The sequence below is a fragment of the Brassica oleracea genome, chromosome C4, assembly GCF_000695525.1.
Source record: "Brassica oleracea var. oleracea cultivar TO1000 chromosome C4, BOL, whole genome shotgun sequence".
In the NCBI taxonomy this organism is placed as follows: Eukaryota; Viridiplantae; Streptophyta; class Magnoliopsida; order Brassicales; family Brassicaceae; genus Brassica; species Brassica oleracea.
The window spans coordinates 6,768,395-6,790,694 of record NC_027751.1 but is presented as its reverse complement, the minus strand read 5'-3'; the positions used below and the strand labels follow the sequence as shown (position 1 = coordinate 6,790,694).

Sequence of the window (22,300 nt, the reverse complement as noted above, 5' to 3'; positions counted from 1 at the left end):
GAACATGGTCATCGTCCTCTGAACCTTTTTCACTGCAAAATTATAACATCTACTCGGCGACCTGGTGCAGATAATTTAAAAAAAAAAAAAAAACCAAGATCACTTGCGGCTGCTGCAAATGAGCTCTGGCTCTCTCCCGACCTTCCTCAAAACTGGCACTTAGAACATGTCATGATAGTCTGATAACTCTGTTAATAACTGCAATCTAGAAGCTACTACTCAAATTCGTTCCACCGAAGGATACATTCTAATGTACCTCGGTTTAAGTTGCTTCAGCTTATGAATCTTAAGTTCTCCTTGAAATGTCATTATTTTTCAGGTACACTAGATCGCCCATATGTAACTCTAAATCCTTACGGCTTAGCTGCATAAATCCTCTGCCGTCATGGGCTTCTCAAAGCCAATCCTTGAGCATGTCCATTTGCTATACTATCTCTTGAACCATTAATAGTTCTAACTCATTTCACTCCCTTACTTTGGTCCAACAAAATGGTATACGACAAGGCCTACCATAAATAGCCTCATCCAGTGTCATCTCAATGCTCGAACAATAGTTGCCGATGTAGGCAAACTCTGCTTGATGTAATGCTTTCCGATCTTCCATCCCACTGTAAGACGTAATCTCTGAGCATGTCCTCTAAATCTGAATAGTTTTCTTTGACTAACCATATGTATGCTGATAATAAGTTGTATTTCTATGGATTTATGTCCCAAATTCCTTCTAAATGACTCTAAAAATATTGACGTGAACTTCGAATTCCAATCCGATACAACGTTGACAATAACAATTACTTAATACATTAATAGAAAAATTCTGCTATATGATAAAGATATTTAGTGTTTGCTCAACTATATTTTATTGGGTTAGGAAACCCGAGAGTAGGTTAGGTTTATAGGTATTAAGTTAAAGAGCTCTTTTCGACTTCTCGTGCACGTTTTTTATCTCTTCTATGTAATATATCATCATACTTTGCGTTGAATTTGTTCTAAAATTGCCCACCAACCTCGTTCTTACAATCTTACGTGACAATGATATCATTCTTAAAACGCGAGCAATACATTTTCTTTGAAATATGACTACACACTCATCATACAACTTTTGTCACTCAACCATCATACTTTTTTTAATATACTAACTATTTCTATATTACTACCGACGCAACAACGCATTAATTGGGCCCGTTAACTAATGCTTTTGATCGTTCTAAACTATGACTTGCGTTTTGGTGACTTGTAATTAAACAAGGAAGGAGCGTATCATCGAGAAGCTAACACATCATTAGGTTTACGATACACGTTACATTAGAGTAAATATAGCACAAACACTCTACATACTTTTGATACAAATCCGTGGTCCCATACAATAGAAAACTGCTACCAAAAAGACTATTATATTGGGCTAATAAGACAGATCATCGTTTTTTTTCTTTCAAATGTGAATAGACGCAGGAAAAGGCTACAAAAAGTGATCAAAAGAAAGACAGAAAAACATCGATCATCTAGCTTTAGTTTGATGCAATGGTAACATATAATAAAACTTGTAATATCTGAAATAATCTTTGCTCAAACTATCAACTATTAACATTCGCCCTAAAATACACAACCCCTGAGGAGAGCTTACCACCTGAGCGTAAAACCAGCAATGGAGTCTTCACGACGTTAACCATAACTCAATAATCTTATATACAGACTGATTATTGCATTAATCAAACAAAGGCTATTTCTTAATACACTTTAGAACATTAACCATCTCAATATTTTCTATCCATTCTCGATCGATAGTTTGTTCATCCATCACTTTTTCCTTTGCTACACTAGAATATATATAGAATGTATATGGACAATCGATATAATTGTACACATGCGTAACAGAAGTACTAGCTCGAAATAAAATAAAATGATCACTTTTTCAACAAAGTGATCATTCAATTTACTATTTGATTTTCAAAAAGTTAGGTAATAGTATACATAATATTTCCCACTTTGTTGACCACACAAAACTGCAGTCTAAAAATAATTTAAATTGATTTGCTTTCCGACAGTTCGAATTAATTTGATGGTTTAAAAACAAAATGGAATAAACGACGAAAATAACCTAAAAGAGAACAAACATAATGATGTGAAGAATTTTAGATAGATTTACGTAACAATACTTTTAGGAAGAGTTATGATGTATAAACTCTACCACTCATCACCTAACTATTTGTAAATGTGAAAAGTACAATTACATATATTTTATTTTATTTTTGGTCAAACATATATTTTATTTTAATATTATTATAGACGTTACATTGTAAGTAGACGATAAATGCCATATCTCATAATTGAGCTCATCTCATTAAGAGAAGACGCCAAGAAACTCACTGAGGTATGGATGGAGAAGAGTTGAGAATGGAGCTTTCAGAGATTAAAAAGAGTACAGGAACTCGTTTCAGGAGCAGCTCTTCTTCAAGTAATGAGCATGCGGCTGAGGCTGAGTATGCTCTGCAATGGGCTGAGATCCAGAGGTTACCCACTTTCAAACGGCTGAGATCATCTCTGGTCGATGAAGATGGTGAGGCTGTGAAGAAAGGGAAAAAGGTGGCTGATGTCACCAAGCTTGGAGCCATGGAACGTCATCTAATGATTGAGAATCTGATCAAACACATTGAGAATGATAATCTAAAGCTGCTCAAGAAGATTAGAAAAAGAATGGACAGGTGAAAGATGAGATTAGGAAACAAACCTTGTGAATTTTGAACTTGTGGCTTTAACCGAAGTTTCTTACATGCAGGGTTGGTGTAGAGTTTCCGAGCATAGAGGTGAGGTATGAGCATTTAAGTGTTGAAGCAGAGTGTGAGGTCGTTGAAGGGAAGGCCCTTCCAACTCTATGGAACTCCTTAAAGCGTGTTTTCTTGGTGAGTATACTCCAGAACATGATGCATATTTATTGTGAACAAACACAAATTAAACACGAATAAATTCAAGAAACTTAGAGAGCAAAACACGATTGAAGTAAATATCAGTTTTACAGTTTGTATATTGATTACGTGAATGAATAATTTACAATATTATAGACCCATATTTATACAGCCTCAAACCCCAATATTTCTTTTTTTTTTTTTTTTAGAAAAACTTCAGTAGTCCAATCAATAGAATTATATGTTTTCTTACTGCTGCACGGAGATTTTACTCACTCTAGAATCAACAAAATTGCAACATGGCAGTAGCTAGTGTAGATAACTCTACTCTTTTTCATCTTCAGGAACTGGTGAAGCTGAGTGGTGTAAGAACACGCGAAGCGAAAATAAGAATACTTAATGATGTTAACGGCATCATTAACCCGGGAAGGTTAGTCGAAAGAGGACCTCTCCTTTGATCTAAGCTTTGAGTTTTGTGTAATGCACTCAACTAGTGCATCTTCTTGTTGCTCAAGGCTAACTCTGCTGCTTGGTCCTCCTGGATGTGGGAAAACTACTTTGCTTAAGGCTCTGTCTGGAAACTTGGAAAAAAATCTTAAGGTTTCAGATTCTGTTTCTCAAGTCCCTTTCAGATGCTTTTGCAGCACATGTGTATATCATGTCTCTTTATCTTCCACAGCGTTCTGGTGAAATCTCCTACAGTGGACACCAGCTGAACGAGTTTGTCCCTCAGAAGACATCAGCGTACATAAGTCAACAAGATCTGCACATTGCAGAGATGACAGTGAGGGAGACAATTGACTTCTCTGCTCGTTGTCAAGGTGTCGCTAGCCGAACAGGTACATGTCTTTATAGAAAAACTCTCTTTATAAAGCACTCTCTAAATGGATCTTCTCTCTCTGCTGAAACAGATATTATGATGGAGGTCAGTAAAAGAGAAAAGGATGGTGGAATCATTCCTGACCCTGAAGTAGATGCTTACATGAAGGTTCACTCCTGAAGCTAATGCTCAAACTGATCTTTTAACTCAAGACGGTTTATTACAAAACCTTTCTTTTCGTAATGTCATTGTGCAGGCAATATCGGTTAAAGGACTTAAAAAAAATCTGCAAACAGATTATATCTTGAAGGTAGCTTCTCTAACACTATTCAGATTTGTAGTCCTGGACTTTGATTAGCTTCTTGATTATGTCTTGTATTACATTTTCAGGTCCTAGGGCTTGACATTTGTGCGGAAACATTGGTTGGGAATGCGATGAAAAGAGGCATATCCGGTGGTCAAAAGAAGCGTCTTACCACAGGTTTGGTTCATTAGAAGCCTGCAAAATGATCATAGTTTTGGTGGCATGACATGTTTTCTAATGATTTGTAAGTACAGCCGAGATGATCGTCGGTCCAACAAAAGCTCTATTCATGGATGAGATTACAAACGGCTTAGACAGTTCCACAGCGTTTCAGATAGTCAAGTCTCTTCAGCAGCTAGCTCACATTACTGATGCAACCGTGCTTGTTTCCCTTCTTCAACCTGCTCCAGAATCATATAACCTCTTTGATGATATTGTGCTGATGGCTGAAGGAAAAATTGTGTACCACGGTCCACGCCACGAGGTCTTAAACTTTTTTGAGGAATGTGGATTTAGATGCCCAGAGAGGAAAGGTGTTGCAGACTTTCTACAAGAGGTAAGAAGCCAACTTTTGCTCAAGTCCGGTCTTTAAACATAGCAAGTGAAGCATTGACTTATGGATCCCAAAATTTTAGAAAAAAGTTATATATATATGGGCTTTCAATTTTTTTTTTTAATACATAAACCCTTTAGTAGATCGCTTATAGCCCCCAAAATCTCAGGACCAGCCTCTTGACACTGACTTTAGTCTCATGGTCACTGACGCTGGCTTTGCAGGTTATATCTAAAAAGGACCAAAGACAGTACTGGATGCACCAGGACTTACCTTATAGGTTTGTCCCAGTTGATACATTTTCCAAGAGATTCAAGGACTTAGAGATTGGGAGAAAGCTTGAGGAAGCTCTGTCTAAGCCATATGATAAGTCGAAACCACACAAGGATGCTCTTTCCTCTAAAGCCTATTCTCTTCCAAAATGGGAACTGTTCAGAGCATGCATCTCAAGAGAGTTTCTTCTCATGAAGCGAAACTACTTCGTCTATCTCTTCAAAACGTTTCAGGTTATTCATTCTTCGTTTTTCAGACATATCTCTCCTTAATTCTTAACAACCCTTCTTGTTGTGCAGCTTGTTCTGTCTGCAATCATCACAATGACTGTGTTTATACGAACAAGGATGGGCATAGACATTGTTCATGGGAATTCTTACATGAGTTGTCTCTTTTTTGGAATAACTGTACTTATGATTGATGGTATTCCAGAGATCTCTATGACTGTTCAACGCCTTGCCGTGTTCTACAAGCAAAAGCAGCTATGTTTTTATCCAGCTTGGGCTTATGCAATCCCAGCAACTGTGTTGAAGGTCCCTCTCTCCTTCCTTGAATCTCTTGTTTGGACTTGCCTTACTTACTATGTCATCGGATACACCCCTGAAGTCTCCAGGTGAGAGCTTTTAAAACCATATCTTGCTTGCTCCTTACTCGCAGAACATGTCAGAGAAAAGTAATGTTTATTTTGATGTTTTAGGTTCTTGCGGCAATTCATTATGCTCTTTGCTGTTCACTTCACATCGATATCGATGTTTCGGTGTATAGCTTCAATCTTTCAGACAGGAGTTGCTTCAATGGCAGCTGGTAGTTTTGCCATATTAGCCACCTTTGTCTTTGCTGGTTTTGCCATCCCATACAGTAAGACCTTTTGAGGCTGTGCTCTTCATTTCAATCTTGTTCCAAAGTTCTATTTATTAAGTTACATAACCTAAAACCAATTGGTTATAATTTAAATGACTCATCTCTTTTATATATTTATATATTCCTTCCAACTTCCGATGTGGGAGACTGCCTCTAATACTATCAACATGACATTGGTTTGGTGCAGCTGACATGCCAGGGTGGCTGAAGTGGGGTTTTTGGGTGAATCCTATAAGCTACGCAGAGATTGGACTCTCTGTAAACGAGTTTCTTGCCCCAAGATGGCAGCAAGTGAGTCTCTCTCTTCCCCTTACTTATCTTCTCTTCATCCTCCAAAGACTAATCAGTTGTCCGGTTATGTATGCAGATGCAACCTACAAATGTTACATTAGGTAGAACCATACTCGAAAGCCGAGGGCTGAACTATGATGATTACATGTACTGGGTCTCATTAGGTGCCTTGCTGGGTCAGACCATTATCTTCAACATCATTTTCACTCTAGCTTTGAGTTTCTTGAAATGTAAGTTTCCAAAATACCTAAAAATGCCAAGGACATGAGCACATACTGAAGAGGTTAATCTTAACACATGACAGCTCCAACAACATCTCGTGCCATGATTTCCCAAGAGAAGCTACTTGAGCTGCAAGGAACAAAAGATTCATCAGTGAAGCAGAACAAGTTAATAGAAACAAACGAGGATTCAGGTGAAACATATTTGTCTTTCTTGTCAAACAAGCAAACTATTTTTTTCTCAGTTTCCATAAACTCTAATTCGTTCAACAGGGAAGATGGTGTTACCTTTTAAGCCCCTGACCATAACATTTCAAGACTTGAACTATTATGTGGATGTTCCTGTGATGAGAGGTCAACGGTACGCTGAGAAGAAACTGCAGCTTCTCTCGAACATCACCGGAGCTTTCAGGCCAGGTGTTCTAACGGCGTTGATGGGAATCAGTGGAGCAGGAAAAACCACTCTACTGGACGTTCTCGCCGGAAGAAAAACAAGCGGATACATAGAAGGAGACATCAAGATCAGTGGATACCGTAAGGTACAAGAAACGTTTGCAAGAGTCTCAGGATACTGCGAGCAAACGGATATACACTCACCTAACATCACAGTCGAAGAGTCTCTCATTTACTCCGCTTGGCTCCGTCTAGTTCCAGAGATAGATCCTGAAACCAAAATAGTAAGCCCTAATGATTCTAACAATCAACAATGACCTAGAAATTAAATCGACTGAAAAAAAATCGTTGCAGAGATTCGTGAAGCAAGTTCTGGAGACGATAGAGCTGGAGGAGATCAAGGACGCGATGGTGGGAGTCGCCGGCCAGAGCGGACTTTCGACGGAGCAGAGGAAGCGTTTGACGGTGGCGGTGGAGTTGGTGGCGAACCCCTCCATCATATTCATGGATGAACCAACGACGGGGCTAGACGCAAGAGCAGCTGCCATAGTGATGAGAGCTGTCAAGAACGTAGCTGAGACTGGACGAACCATCGTCTGCACTATTCATCAGCCCAGCATTGACATCTTTGAAGCTTTTGACGAGGTATAAATACAAGTTGCAAAGTTTTTTACCAAAATAAAAAAGGTTGCAGAGTTTATTTATAATTGGGTTTCTTTGCTCATTTTGTAATAAAATATTGGGCAAAGTTATATGTAACATTTTTATTTTTTGTTATAAAGTAGCATTTTAAAAGAAAAATCTCCACAATAATATTTTATTAATCAATAAAAACATTAAATATTTTACATTGTAAACTCTAACCCTAATTTCACTCAGTAAATACTAAACTTCAAATTTCAATTCCTGAAATCTAAAGCCAATTGATTTTTTAATGTGCTATTTTAGGGATTTTACCTGCTATCTTTTGGACAATAATTTGATTTAATGATATTTGAGGGTATTTTTTTTAAAAATATTGTTTTTGGGTCAAATCTCCAAAATATCACATTTCTAAGTTTATATCACAAAAATAGCACTCAAAAACTAAAATGACCAAAATAGCACCTTTCTAAGTTTATCCTTTGAAAATTTTAATTTTTTTATTTTTCAAAATTTGAAATCTTATCCCTAAATCCTCATTTCTCAACTCTAAACCGTAAACTCTAAACCCTAAACCCTAAACCCTAAAATCTAAACCCTAAACCCTAAACTCTAAACCCTAAACCCTAAATCCTAAACTCCATCCTTTAACTTTAAACCCTAAATTTGTGACTTTTGATAAAACATTAAGTGATATTTTTGTGACCTTGAGTGCTAGTTTGGGAACAAAAACTTGATTTAGTGCTAGTCTTTTTCTCTTGTTTTTATGATGTTTAGTTGGTGCTTCTAAAGAGAGGCGGTCGTATGATTTACACTGGACCACTTGGACAGCATTCTTCTCATGTCATTAAGTACTTTGAGGTTAGCGTGCTACACAAGAAACAACATGTCAGTTTAGTTTCTATAATTTTTTTAATCTTTGTGCTAAAAAAAAACAGAGTATCCCTGGAGTTACTAAGATTAAAGACAACTACAATCCCGCAACATGGATGCTTGAGGTTACCTCACAGTCCATAGAGACTGAGCTCAACATTGATTTCGCAGAAATCTACAACGAATCAGATCTTTACAAGTAAGTTAAAAAGCTAAAGACTGACTCATTCATGGTTATTGATCTCATGTGCTCTTTCCTTAGGAGCAACTCCGAGCTCGCTGCAGAGCTGAGCAAACCAGATACTGGGTCAACCGATTTGCATTTCGACAGAACTTTTGCGCAGAGCTGGTGGGGACAGTTCAAGTCTTGTCTATGGAAGATGAGCTTGTCTTACTGGAGAAGCCCTTCTTACAACTTGATGCGTATAGGCCACACTTTAATCTCCTCTTTGATCTTCGGTGTACTCTTCTGGAAGCAAGGACAAAAGATGTAAGTTTCACTTGTTTTGAAGACGAGTTTAATTACTTTTATTTGTGTTTATTTTTTTGTATGTTTTTTTTTTTGGCAGAGATACTCAACAGAACTTGTTCACAGTCCTTGGTGCAATCTACGGTCTTGTGCTCTTCTTAGGGGTAAACAACTGCACTTCAGCGTTACAGTATTTTGAGACAGAACGTAACGTTATGTACCGTGAAAGATTCGCGGGAATGTACTCTGCGTTTGCGTATGCGTTGGCTCAAGTTGTGACCGAGGTTCCTTACATTTTCATCCAAAGCGCAGAGTTTGTGATCGTGATATATCCTATGATGGGTTTATACGCATCTGCCTACAAAGTCTTTTGGAGTCTCTACTCAATGTTCTGCAACTTACTATGCCTAAACTACCTTGCAATGTTCCTCATCTCTGTGACACCAAACTTCATGGTCGCAGCTATTCTCCAGTCTCTTTTCTTCGTTGCTTTTAACCTTTTTGCTGGTTTCTTGATTCCACTTCCGGTAAGATCTTTAAAACAAGTCATCACCATCTTTATCTCTTTTTTTTTTTTGAAATATTATATTATTAATATTTAAATGAGTTTAGTACAAGATAGTGAGTTTATTAATATTAATACCTCACCATCTTTAACTATGCTTAATAATGTTTTCTTGATGTTGAAAAATTGCAGCAAATACCAAACTGGTGGGTCTGGCTTTACTATCTAGCTCCAACCTCTTGGACTCTCAACGTGTTTTTCTCGTCTCAGTACGGTGACATACACGAAACGATCGATGCGTTTGGAGAATCCACGACTGTTGCAAGATTCTTAGAGGACTACTTTGGATTCCATCATGATCGTTTGATCTTTTCAGCCATTATTCTCATCGCATTTCCCATTGCACTAGCTTCTATGTTTGCTTTCTTTGTCGCCAAGCTTAACTTTCAAAAACGATAGATGCATCATCAAAACAACTCAAGCTTTTCTTTATGTATTTTTTATGTTAGAATACTTATCAACTAGTCACAAATATATTGATGAGAAGATATGTATAACCAATAATAGAGGGAGGTTTTGATAATATTTGTCGAACCCGTGGAGTCGTGGAACCACAGGATCGAAAACTGCAAAGAAAGAACATTCTCTGTAGATTGGCCGGCCCATTGGCTCCTCACCTATGCACTGGAAAGTGGGAGGAAACTACAAAAGAAGAATAAAATTCCAACCACATGAAAGGAACATCCGGCATCTACCTTTAGATAGAGGCAAACACACCATGTCATATATCACCTACTGAGATTGCTAGGATTTGAAGTTATCCATAAAAGATGATGAAACTATCAACTAATAGTAGTTCATTTTTGAAATATGAAACTTACATTAATTTACTTTTAGTGGCTTATAGATTACCAGTATAATTGAGTCAAAGTGTTTGCTAATCTCACTTTGCAGTAAAAAAAGAACTTCATTACAAGCTGGTCGTGTCTTATAATATATTTTTCATTAGAACTTTTTAAATCTTCCACCACCTCACTATTCTAAGTCTGAAAAGTACAATTACATATGTATTATTAATAAAATAAAAAGGTATACCTCATACTTGATCAGAAAACTTGGGACTCTTTGAGGCTTGACTCAGATGGGTGGAGAAGAAATGAGAGTGGAGCTTTCAGAGATTGGAAGAAATATGGGAACTAGTTTCAGGAGAAGCTCTTCAAGAAACGAGCCTGAGGATGAGGCAGAGTATGCTCTCCAATGGGCTGAGATCCAGAGATTGCCAACTTTTGAGCGGCTGAGATCATCTCTGGTCGATGAAGAAGGTGAGTCTGAGGAGAATGGGAAGAGGGTGGCTGATGTCACCAAGCTAGGAGCCATGGAACGTCATCTGATGATTGAGAAGCTGATCAAACACATTGAGAATGATAATCTCAAGCTGCTCAAGAAGATCAGAAAAAGAATAGACAGGTGAAAATATTAGATAAGGAAACAAACCTTGTGAAGCTTGAAACTGAATTGTTTACTTGCAGGGTTGGGGTGGAGTTTCCGAGCATAGAGGTGAGGTATGAGCATTTAAGTGTTGAAGCTGAGTGTGAGGTCGTTGAAGGGAAGGCGCTTCCAACTTTATGGAACTCCTTGAAGCACGTTTTCATAGTGAGTATACTATAATGCATATTGAAACTTGGCAGTAGCTAATGATGAGTTTTATACTCTTTCTCTTTCAGGAACTGGTGAAGCTGAGTGGTGTAAGAACACAAGAAGCCAAGATAAGCATACTTAATGATGTTAGTGGCATCATTAACCCGGGGAGGTTAGTTGCTGGAGTATCTCTCTTTTCATCCAAGCTATAATGAAACTCAACTAATGCCTCTACATGTTTCTCAAGGCTAACACTGCTGCTAGGTCCTCCTGGATGTGGGAAAACTACTTTGCTTAAGGCTTTGTCTGGAAATTTAGACAAAAATCTAAAGGTTTCTGGTGAAATCTCCTACAATGGACAAGGACTGAACAAGTTTGTTCCTCAGAAAACATCAGCATACATAAGTCAAAACGATCTGCACATTGCAGAGATGACAGTGAGGGAGACAATTGACTTCTCAGCTCGTTGTCAAGGTGTTGCTAGCCGAACAGGTAGATCTCTTCACAGAACAGTGGTCTTTTTTTGTGACAAACATAACTTATCTCTCTTTTAAACAGATATAATGATGGAGGTCATTAAAAGAGAAAAGGATGGTGGAATCATTCCTGACCCTGAAGTAGATGCTTACATGAAGGTTCACTCCTGAAACTGATCTTTTAACTCAGACAGTTTAGGCCATGTTCGCTTTTTTGCTGGATTTGGATGCAACTATTTAGATGTTGTTCGTTTGGACACAATTGCGCTAGTATCTAGATGTTGCATCTGGATGCTAATACTAACTATAAAAACGAACAACATTTAGATACAAGATCTAGATGTTGTATTCAAATGCTACATCTAGATGACGCATTAAGTACACAAACGAACATAGCCTTAGTATAAATCTTCTTCTTTTTTTTATGCAGGCAATCTCGGTTAGAGGACTTAAAAGAAGTCTACAAACAGATTACATCTTGAAGGTAGTTTCTCTGATACAGTTGGTCCCTTCTTGATCAGATTCTTAAGTATGTCTTTATTTGCATTTTTCAGATCCTAGGGCTTGACATTTGTGCAGAAACATTGTTTGGTAATGCAATGAGAAGAGGCATATCCGGAGGACAAAAGAAGCGCCTTACAACAGGTTTGGTTCATAGCTAAGAATCATCCGAAAACCGGTCAGCTTTTTACTGTCTGAGAAGCTCCAAACTGTTTTTCAGCTGAGATGATCGTTGGTCCAACAAAAGCTCTCTTCATGGATGAAATAACAAACGGCTTAGACAGTTCAACAGCTCTTCAGATTGTTAAGTCTCTTCAGCAGCTAGCTCATATTACTGATGCAACGGTGCTTGTTTCACTTCTTCAACCTGCTCCAGAATCATATGACCTCTTTGACGATATTGTGCTGATGGATAAAGGAAAAATAGTGTACCACGGTCCACGAGACCAGGTCTTAAGCTTTTTTGAGGAATGTGGATTTAGATGCCCGGAAAGGAAAGGTGTTGCAGACTTTCTACAAGAGGTAAGAAACAAAAACTTCTGTTTCCTTGAACACTGACATGGTCATGAGTTGTTTTGCTTTGCCAGGTTATATCTAGAAAGGACCAAGGACAGTACTGGCTGCACCAGGCCTTGCCTTATAGCTTTGTCTCTGTCGAAACGTTTTCAAAGAGATTCAAGGACTTAGAGACTGGGAGAAAGCTTGAGGAAGCTCTCTCTAAGCCATATGATAGATCAGAAACCCACAATGATTCTCTTTCTTTCAATGCATATTCTCTTCCAAACTGGGAGCTGTTCAGAGCATGCCTCTCAAGAGAGTTTCTTCTCATGAAGAGAAATTACTTTGTCTACCTCTTTGATACGTTTCTGGTTATTACTCCATCTCTTTCTTTTTTTTCTTTCTATCAAAGATTATAGTGTTAATCCTGAAGAACCTTTATAAATGGACAGCTTCTTCTGTCTGCAATCCTCACCATGACTGTGTTTATTCGAACACGGATGGGTGTAGACATCGTTCATGGAAACTCTTACATGAGCTGCCTCTTTTTCGCAACCGTTGTGCTTCTGGTTAATGGTGCTCCAGAGCTTAATATGACTGTTGAACGCCTTGCCGTGTTTTACAAGCATAAACAACTTTGTTTCTATCCAGCTTGGGCTTATGCAATCCCAGCAACAGTGTTGAAGGTCCCCCTCTCTTTCTTTCAGTCTCTAGTTTGGACTTGTCTCACTTACTATGTCATCGGATACACTCCAGAAGCCTCCAGGTGAGACCTTGAAACCTTCTATTCACATCTATTGGGATTATATAGAGATTAATGGGTCATAAACTTAATCTCTAAAGAGTATTTGACTATATAAGTGGTTTGGACCATTTCAGTTACCGCCAACTGGTTTTAAATTGAAAACGAAAGAAACTTAACAGCGATCAAGTGTGAAGTAATGATCTGTGATGTTTCAGGTTCTTAAAGCAGTTCATTATGCTATTTGCTGTTCACTTCACAACGATATCTATGTTCCGGTGTATAGCTGGAATCTTTCAGACAGGAGTTGCTTCAATGGCAGCTGGTGGTTTTGCTGTATTAATCACCTTTGTATTCGCCGGTTTCGCCATCTCATATAGTAAGACATTTGTACTCTTTTTCATTACAATCTTGTTCCAAAGCTTGAAACATGACCTTGGTCTGGTGCAGCTGATATGCCAGGGTGGTTGAAGTGGGGTTTTTGGGTGAATCCTATAAGTTATGCTGAGATTGGACTCTCTGTAAATGAGTTTTTAGCTCCAAGATGGCAGCAGGTACTTTCTATCAATTCCCTTGTTTAGAATGTCATTTAATTCTCCAAAGACTAATTAGTATTCTGTTCTGGATATGTTTGGAGATGCTACCTACAAATGTTACACTGGGGAGAACAATACTTGAAAGCCGAGGACTGAACTATGATGATTACATGTATTGGGTCTGCTTATCTGCATTGTTTGGTCTAGCCCTCATCTATAACACCATTTTCACTCTTGCTTTGAGTTTCTTGAAATGTAAGTTTCAACATATTAGGGCAAATAAATGCCACAGAGATAATACTAAAGAGCTTCTGTTAACACAATGACAGCTCCAACGTCATCTCGTGCCATGATTTCCCATGACAAGCTCTCTGAGCTGCAAGGAACAAAAGATAAATCAGACAAGAAGCAAAACAAGTCAACAGAGACAAAAGAGGATTCAGGTTAAACATATTTGTCTTTCTTGTCAGACAAGCAAACTATTTCTTCTCAATTTTCCCTCAATTTATTCAACAGGGAATATAGTGTTACCTTTTAAGCCACTCACCATAACATTTCAAGACTTGAACTATTACGTAGACGTTCCTGTGGTAATAGTTTCATTCATATAACTTAGCATTACCACTGAATGACCATCAAAGGTTATAAGAATCCATGGATCTTTGCCAATATCAGGAGATGAGAGGTCAAGGATACACTGAGAAAAAACTGCAGCTTCTCTCCAACATAACCGGAGCTTTCAGGCCCGGCGTTCTAACGGCATTGATGGGAATCAGTGGAGCCGGTAAAACCACTCTACTAGACGTTCTCGCCGGAAGAAAAACAAGCGGATACATCGAAGGAGACATCAGAATCAGTGGATACCGTAAGGTCCAAGAAACGTTTGCAAGAGTTGGTGGCGAATCCGTCGATCATATTCATGGACGAACCAACCACAGGGCTGGACGCAAGAGCAGCCGCCATAGTGATGAGAGCTGTGAAGAACGTAGCTGAGACTGGACGTACCATCGTCTGCACTATTCATCAGCCTAGCATTGACATCTTCGAAGCTTTCGACGAGGTACAACAAGTGTTTCTAACTTTATTTATAATGTTTTCTTTTTTATAATTTAGTTTATCAAAAATGTTTTCTTACAATAATGTTTTTACTGTGTTCAGTTGGTACTTCTGAAGACAGGAGGTAGTATGATTTACACTGGACACCTTGGACAACATTCTTCTCATGTCATCAAGTACTTTGAGGTTAGCGTGTTATACAAGAAACAACTATATATTAACCCTGGACCTGACATTTTAGGTTCTATAACAGAGTATCTCTGGAGTTGCTAAGATTAGAGACAACTACAATCCAGAAACATGGATGCTAGAGGTTACTTCACAGTCTACAGAGACTGAACTCAACATTGATTTCGCAAAAATCTACAACGAATCAGATCTTTACAAGTGAGTAGAACTATTAAAACCTGGCCTACACGTTCATAAACTGTATAAGTCTGATGAGATCATGTCTTGTTTCCGCAGAAGCAACTCTGAACTTGTTAAAGATCTTAGCAAACCGGATCCCGGGTCAACCGATTTGCATTTCGACAGAACTTTTGCGCAGAGCTGGTGGGAACAGTTCAAGTCTTGTCTATGGAAGATGAGCTTGTCTTACTGGAGAAGCCCTTCTTACAACTTGATGCGAATCTTTCACACTTTATTCTCATCTTTAATATTTGGTCTACTCTTCTGGAAGCAAGGCCACAAGATGTAATGTAACTAACTTACCAAAAAAATCTACAAACCCTAAGTTTCATTATTACTATCTTTACTAATTCACTTTCCTTTTTTGGCAGAGATACTCAACAGAACTTGTTCACAGTCCTCGGAGCAATCTACGGCCTTGTCCTCTTCTTGGGAGTAAACAACTGCGCTACAGCTTTGCAGTACTTTGAGACAGAACGTAATGTGATGTACCGCGAAAGATTCGCAGGAATGTACTCTGCGTTCGCTTACGCATTGGCTCAGCTTGTGACCGAGATACCTTACATATTCATCCAAAGCGCAGAGTTTGTGATCATAATATATCCAATGATCGGTTTCTACGCTACTTACTCGAAAGTCCTTTGGTGTCTCTACTCAATGTTCTGCAACTTGCTATGCTTCAACTACGTCGCCTTGTTCCTCATCTCCGTGACTCCGAACTTCATGGTCGCAGCTATTCTCCAGTCTCTTTTCTTCGTTGCTTTCAACCTTTTTGCTGGTTTCTTGATTCCAAAACCGGTAAAGATATTTTTTGAACAATTCATTATCATCTGTTTACCTATGGTTAATAGTGTTTTCTTGATGTTGAAAACAATGCAGCAAATACCAAAGTGGTGGGTGTGGCTTTACTATCTAACCCCAACCTCTTGGACGCTCAACGTGTTCTTCACGTCTCAGTACGGTGATATTCATGAAACGATCGATGCGTTTGGAGAATCCACGACCGTTGCGAGATTCTTGGAGGAGTATTTTGGGTTTCATCATGACCGTTTGGTGATTACAGCCACTGTTCTTATTGCGTTTCCAGTTGCATTGGCTTCTATGTTTGCCTTTTTTGTTGCCAAACTCAACTTTCAAAAAAGATGATGGAGACCACAAGGATATGTCAACAATGAACACTATTATGCCAACAAGGATAGTTAGCAGGTTCTTGTTTTCAGTATGAATTCTATCAAAATAATTGTAAAATGCTGTACTTAAAGTGAACTGCTCTTTTGTGCAGAGTGTTAAACTATTCTAGTCAAAATTAATAAAGAAACATTGAGCAAAAGTTTGCAGGTAAGCTCTTGAAGTTGAAAGCCTTGAAAAAAAGCTTAAGAGTGGGACTTCATCAGAAAAATGAATTTCCGGCAAAGCATGAGCCCTCTTCAACGACCTGTATAGACAGAATCTGCAAGAAGATTTTATAGCAGGTTCAGGATCTTCAGAACACCAATGTGTTTAGGACTCCACAGACACCGCAATCTGTTTAGTCATCTATGCCAAACACATGTGGGGTCACAGATCAATCTCATCTCTTAAATATGGGCAGAGAACTCACAGGAAGGTGCATGTGATGCTAGGAGAGATTTGAAAAATTACCTAAATGTTATAGCAGTATAAGACTCTTTGTAGGTTAGCGTTTTGTCTCCGGATTTAAAAGATCTTCTGATTTGCTTTCTTCAGGAGATTTGGCTTCAGATGTTGCATTACTAGTGCTATCACCATTTGTTTCTGCAGGCTCTTTTGCCTGTTACTTAAAACATTGCATTAGTAGGTGCGCAGAGTTAATATCATTATAAAACAGATAGATGAACCATACTCAAAAAATGTTTACAGTCAAAGAGACAAAAAAAATGATATATCCTAAGCTGAATATTTCATCAGCTAGAGAGTGTTAAGTACACTTCACCTTGTTCCTCTCGCGCCAGCCAAGCCCAAATGATAGGAAGCCTGTCTTCTTTTTAAGAGTCTCCTGTGGAGCAAACCTACACAACATAGAAGAAAATAATTATCATCAATCATATGGACCTGGGCAGTAGTACTGAAGGTACACAACTCACTAAGCATGTTATAAAGAAAAAAAAAGAGAAAAGAGAGAGCTATGTGGTTTCCTGTATAAGTTTTGGAAGATCTATAAAAGGTAAGAGCTGAGTTATGATGTACCTTGGAGATGATAGTGCTTTATTTTGACCTGACTCATATTGCAAAGTAGCTTCTAGTGTTGTTTCTGCTGTAACTACTCTCTTCTCCATTTGAGCGAGCTGAGCTGCAAGCTTCTCATTCTTTTCCTGTATAATGAAGACATTTTGCATATGACTTGTCATTTTTTAGGTAACAGCCGCAAAATAGTCATGTAATGTAATGAGTTTGCAGTAACCAAATCACCTGAAGGACGTGTACTGCATATTTTTGTGCAGCTGCATCCTGCTCTGCACTTACCCGAGCATCTTCAGTGAGCTTTTGGTCTTGCTCAACTTTCATCAGGACCTGAAGTATCCACCGAACAAACATGTAAGCAAGGATAACACTTGTGGGAGTAACAACTATATGGAACAGACCTGAAGCATGGCTGTTTCTTGTTCTTTTTTGTCAGAAAGTGCTTGCTTTAGATCTCTAACTTCCTTCTCCAGTTCTTCAATCTGTAAACATTTAGAGTTTTTACTTTAAATGAATTCCTTTGCCACCTGATAACAACTTCTGGAGGAGGTCTATAAAAGATTTACCCTTGCACTTAGTTCCAGTCTGTTATCTTCTTTGACCATCTCCATCAAAGCAATCTCTAGCTCCTCAGCTCTGTACAGAAGGAATAACACATAAGATTAGTACCGTCTTGTTGCAACAAATGAAGTAACAGTAAGTCAATAACCTTAATACAGCTGATCTTTTCTCCTCCAACAGTCTGCATAGTTCAACCTTCAACCATACCGCCTGCACAATAACTGTTATGGATGAAATTTAAAAGGAGTTGCATATTATAATAGATTTCTCATACTAATCATCTACACAAGATCTTCCTTGATGAAACTCAACCATGTTAGCAAAACAAATGAGTCACCTGCTCTTGAAGATCTGGTAAAGAGTCTAATTCTAAATCAACATTTGAGCCATCTTCTAGATTCTCACCCTCTTCCTTTTGAGTGTGTTCACCTAATATAGAACCTTCATGTTTAAAGCTATATAACTTAGAAGCCAACCCCTTCTTGTCTTTCCAGACACGACCTTTCTGCATTCTTTCCTCAACTATCTCTAACACCGCCGGTCTATGTATTACTCTAAGCTCCTCCAGTCTAGCCTCATTCGTCGATAAGTACCCCATGCATGCGGTCAGAACAAGCTGACTGCTATCAAATGTTGAACTAGCAAGTGCTTGTAATGAAGTAATAGCATCTCCTGCATCTTGTGTGGCAATAATTGCGGGACCTAAGGAGATAAAGATAAATACAAATCTTCACAACACTTAAAAGAGTGTTACATTTGATATGTACAGAAAGTATTAGTAATATACCATATAGTTCCATTAATGCAAATGCTGTTCTGAACAAGACTACACGGTTTCCTTCAAAGAGAAGCACATCCCACATCCTCAAAACTAGGACCAGAAGAAACATACAAGATGAAAACACAACTTTAGTTAAAGAAAGGATGAGAAAGGAAACTTTCTGAGTTCTCACCACATTCCCAAGGAAGTATATTTACAAAAATAGATAGAAACCATGGCCCAGAGATCCATGCTACCTGCACTCCCAAGTAATCCAGATGATTAACTGCACCAGGAGCATTATTGGAATCACATTGCTCTGTATAAAGAGGGAAAATGAAATTTAGATGAAGAGATCAAGAAGAAAAAAACTAACCGAGTTTTGGGAATCTTTCTCTCATCAACTCTTCAAAAACTAGTTGATCAACCTAAGAGAAAAGTGGTTACAATACATCTTCTTACACAAAAGGTTGTTAAAAGCAAACAATCAAAGTCCATTTCCATGAACTGGCACCTGAGATTCTATCATCTCCTCTGTATAGTAGCCATCAAAATACTCATCAATGACTCCAACCAAAGTCCTGAAATTGTTTCAGTAACACAAAAGTCAGCTCATTGTAACATACCAATGCATGCCAGAATGTTTGTATCAACCAACCAAAATGCATTTTCCTCTGGCATCAACAGAAGAAAGAGGCCAGCAAAGAAGTTCATAGCCTGCATATTTCCACAGGGTCATTGTTGGCTTAGACAGGAACAATTGTAATAATTAACTGCTAACTGTAATGATATTAGAGATGCATTACAATTAACATATCTTTTGAGATTATGTACTCAGTTAAAATAGAAGCTTAAGTCACCTGGCAGTATCCAACAGATGGGTTGTGACAAGCATAAGCTAGAAGTATCCGCCTTAAGGAATCTCGACCATTCTCATTCAAAGCAGGGTGACCTGGGAACGTCCTAGGTATATCCTGAAGAATAAAAAAAAAGCAAGAAGATTGATCATGATCACCACTTTCAAAACCAAAAAAAAAAAAAATAAGCAACAAGAATAAACCTTTTCAATTTGTTTCTTCCATTTTCTTTGAACATCATGTTCCTTGCTTTCATCAAAGTTAGTTATGTGAGCCAACAAATCATGATAGTAATTATCCACTCGTCTTGCCTTCACACCTACAAAGGCTTGCCATACCTCTCCTCTGAGATCCTTTGGCACTCCTAAACGAACAAGCACCTCAAGCTCTTCAAACCAAGGGAAGAATGGATTTGGAGTAACACTACTACTTTGAGCATCATTTTCTTCTTTTATTGAATCCGATCTACCAGCGGAAGTCTCACTGTCATGGTCAGTTTCTTCTCCGACTGATTCTCCAATGGAAGACAGTGCTTTGTTTATCCGTGAAGCATGGTGGCTCCGACTGTTTTTCACATACATTACGTTCTTAACACGAGTGCACATCATATCCTCTATGGAGGAAATACAAGGTCTAATGTCAGCCCATTCTATGACTGAACGGGACTTCTTGTGTTGTTGTCCTTTTTCATGACATTTATCTGCTTCTGCCACAGGCTTTTCTGGTTCATTCTCTTGTTGAATGTGTGCATGATCTTCGGTTTGTTTGACTGATTGAGATTGTTTCTCTTCATCAGGTTCACTTTTGTCTGAATGTTCCTTCTCCTTGTCCTTTTCAGATTCAAGTTGCTCCTTATCATCCTTCACAGGTTTACTGTCTTTTTCAAGACTCTTCACTCTCAAATACTGTGCCTCCTTGTCTGGTTTGCTCTCTTTTGAAAGATCATCAACTGTTTCAAGACCACCTTGCTTCACCTCTTCACCACCAGGTTCAGACTCATGTTTCCCGTTTCTTGAACCCTCCTCTGAAGCAGTACTCTCCTCTTCAGATTCAAGTTGCTCATTATCATCCTTCACAGGTTTGCTGTCTTTTTCAAGAACCTGTGCCTCCTTGTCTGGTTCAAGTTGTTCATTATCATCCTCCACAGGTTTGCTGTCTTTTTCAAGAACATGTGCCTGATCCTTGTCTAATTCATTCTCTTTTGAAAGCTCATCAACTGTTTCTGAGGTACATTGTTCAAACTGCTGCACTTCTTCATCACCAAGTTCAGATTCATGTTTCTCCTTTCTTGAACCCTCCCCTGAAGCAGCACTCTCCTCTCCAGACTCCGAACCATCCTCAGCAGGGAATGTATCCTGGAACTCTTCTTCAGAGGAACAAGGTTCAGGGGAATGGTCAAGCCGGTCAAGAAAGTTTTTCCATTTCTCTCCCCTCTCTGTCTCTTCCTCCTATTCCAGTCAGTAGAAGTATTTCAATTAGCTGAGTTGATATATGATCAGAGCTTACTAGTGCAAGCAATCAACAACCATTCACTAGCTTCCTAAACTATTTAACAAAAACTCTCAATACCATAAATGATTACTAAGCGTCTCACTGCATTTCTTGGTCTCTCTCTGACATCTTGCAGGTTGCTATAAGTAACAGTTTTATTACATGAAACCAATTATGCAACAATAAAAACATGCTTTAGTCAAAAAAAAGACAATAAAAACATGTTAAACATAACTCAAAGTAATCAAACCACAGATTCATCTATACTATATTTATCAAGAGACAGCGAATGAAAGATGAGCAGATAACTCACTCACCGTATAGATGCTAAGGTATTCGTGATATCTTTGAACGTGTTGAGGTCTCAAGGCAAATCCATAGGCGTCCCTGCAAACATTATCAATCCATCTTCATTTCTTTGTAATATTAATCATAAATTACAAAATTGATCAAGAAACAACAAAACTTACCTGGAATCTACCTCCAGTGAGCGCTTGCTCACCAAAGATAACAACATATTTCACAAACAATAGTATTTTTAATTCCCATAGCTTTCTTTTACTTAAACATTTCACCGATCTCACAAATTTCAAACGATTTTTTTTTTGTTTTAATTAATCTACACAAAGCTTTAATCATGCACCGAAAATTAACAACAACAAAACACTAACACGACAATTTAAGATCAAAAGAAGAAAATTAAAGTTTAGGATCAAAGGTTTGGTGCTTCGGGAAAAAAAAATGGAGAACCCCAACCCCGCAAATGGCAGATCAAGAAATGGTCAATGTTAGATTATCGATTAATCAGGAGACAATTAAAAAATATATTTAGAAGAAGAGAAAAAAACAAAAAAATGTTGAGTCACCTGTCTTTGAGATAGTTGTGGACAACAATCAAGTGTTTCTCCGCCATGATCGGGTCATATCCACGATCACAATTGTTTTTTATTTATTTTATTATTATCTTCCATGAAACATAAAAAAAACAGATGATCTTCTCATTTTCAAATTCAGCAATAAATAAATGTTTATTGAAAGAAATCTCCGTAATTTCATAACATCTATACTGTATATTAATTTTGAAGATTTTTTCTTTTTAAAAAAAACTGAAATTGAGCTACACAGATAAATTGAGATAGGTTTCATCATTATTGTATTCAGTACTAGGATCGGCCCGCCCTACGGGCGGGATATTAGTTAATTTGATATTTACTAAATGATCGAGTTGAAATTTGTTTTAAGATTCAAGAATTTGGTTATCTGTTATGTCTTACTTATTAGTATGCGGTGGTATAGTTGTTTTTCGATTATTCTTGTTTTGGTATTGTATCAAATTAACTAATTGTCCAACTCATAATTACAGATGTATAAATGTGGATTTGTGATAAAGTTTGATGACAATACTGTCTTTTTTTTTAATTCTTATTTATAGTAGAGTGTGCATGTGTCAGAAAGAGGCCTATAACAACTTT

The 22,300-nt window shown here is 38.0% G+C and overlaps 2 protein-coding genes and 1 pseudogene across 3 annotated transcripts; 2 read left to right on the top strand and 1 right to left on the bottom strand.

Moving 5' to 3' along the window:
• The first annotated feature begins 2,295 nt into the window (after positions 1-2,295).
• LOC106336798 (ABC transporter G family member 33-like) lies at positions 2,296-9,653 on the top strand. Its single transcript, XM_013775739.1, has 22 exons — positions 2,296-2,699; positions 2,774-2,897; positions 3,245-3,330; positions 3,416-3,500; positions 3,580-3,739; positions 3,812-3,888; positions 3,977-4,030; positions 4,111-4,201; positions 4,279-4,580; positions 4,802-5,083; positions 5,150-5,463; positions 5,548-5,708; positions 5,899-6,002; positions 6,079-6,232; positions 6,307-6,417; positions 6,497-6,900; positions 6,971-7,261; positions 8,036-8,119; positions 8,197-8,330; positions 8,394-8,621; positions 8,701-9,127; positions 9,298-9,653. Exons 1-22 carry the CDS (start codon positions 2,371-2,373, stop codon positions 9,562-9,564), a joined length of 4,269 nt encoding a protein of 1,422 aa, XP_013631193.1. The 5' UTR covers positions 2,296-2,370; the 3' UTR covers positions 9,565-9,653.
• A 564-nt stretch (positions 9,654-10,217) lies between these two features.
• Positions 10,218-16,125, top strand: LOC106342124 (annotated as a pseudogene).
• Positions 16,126-16,173: 48 nt separating this feature from the next.
• Positions 16,174-21,668, bottom strand: LOC106342123 (ecotropic viral integration site 5 protein homolog). 2 transcript variants are annotated; one of them, XM_013780966.1, is made up of 18 exons: positions 21,299-21,668; positions 21,146-21,215; positions 19,541-20,785; positions 19,341-19,454; positions 19,139-19,197; positions 18,995-19,061; positions 18,857-18,908; positions 18,674-18,766; positions 18,508-18,591; positions 18,126-18,422; positions 17,869-17,941; positions 17,726-17,795; positions 17,561-17,641; positions 17,388-17,489; positions 17,166-17,290; positions 16,912-16,987; positions 16,602-16,749; positions 16,174-16,410 (listed from the first exon to the last, which is right to left on the bottom strand). In XM_013780966.1, exons 1-17 carry the CDS (start codon positions 21,343-21,345, stop codon positions 16,636-16,638), a joined length of 2,769 nt encoding a protein of 922 aa, XP_013636420.1. In that variant the 5' UTR covers positions 21,346-21,668; the 3' UTR covers positions 16,174-16,410; positions 16,602-16,635. The 2 variants fall into 2 exon arrangements, with proteins under 2 accessions (XP_013636420.1, XP_013636418.1); XM_013780964.1 differs by having other exon boundaries at positions 17,869-17,930; positions 18,058-18,422; positions 21,299-21,667.
• Between the last annotated feature and the right edge of the window lie 632 nt (positions 21,669-22,300).

Excerpts from the sequence above, each read along its gene's own strand:
- LOC106336798 (XM_013775739.1), top strand. The coding sequence starts at position 2,371 with ATGGATGGAGAAGAGTTGAGAATGGAGCTTTCAGAGATTAAAAAGAGT. Across the intron at positions 3,501-3,579 it reads ACTTGGAAAAAAATCTTAAG|CGTTCTGGTGAAATCTCCTA; the intron begins GTTTCAGATTCT and ends TATCTTCCACAG. Across the intron at positions 6,901-6,970 it reads TAGATCCTGAAACCAAAATA|AGATTCGTGAAGCAAGTTCT; the intron begins GTAAGCCCTAAT and ends AAATCGTTGCAG.
- LOC106342123 (XM_013780964.1), bottom strand. The coding sequence starts at position 21,345 with ATGTTGTTATCTTTGGTGAGCAAGCGCTCACTGGAGGTAGATTCCAG. Across the intron at positions 19,455-19,540 it reads GGAAGAAACAAATTGAAAAG|GATATACCTAGGACGTTCCC; the intron begins GTTTATTCTTGT and ends TTTATTCTTCAG. Across the intron at positions 17,796-17,868 it reads AAAAGATCAGCTGTATTAAG|AGCTGAGGAGCTAGAGATTG; the intron begins GTTATTGACTTA and ends CCTTCTGTACAG.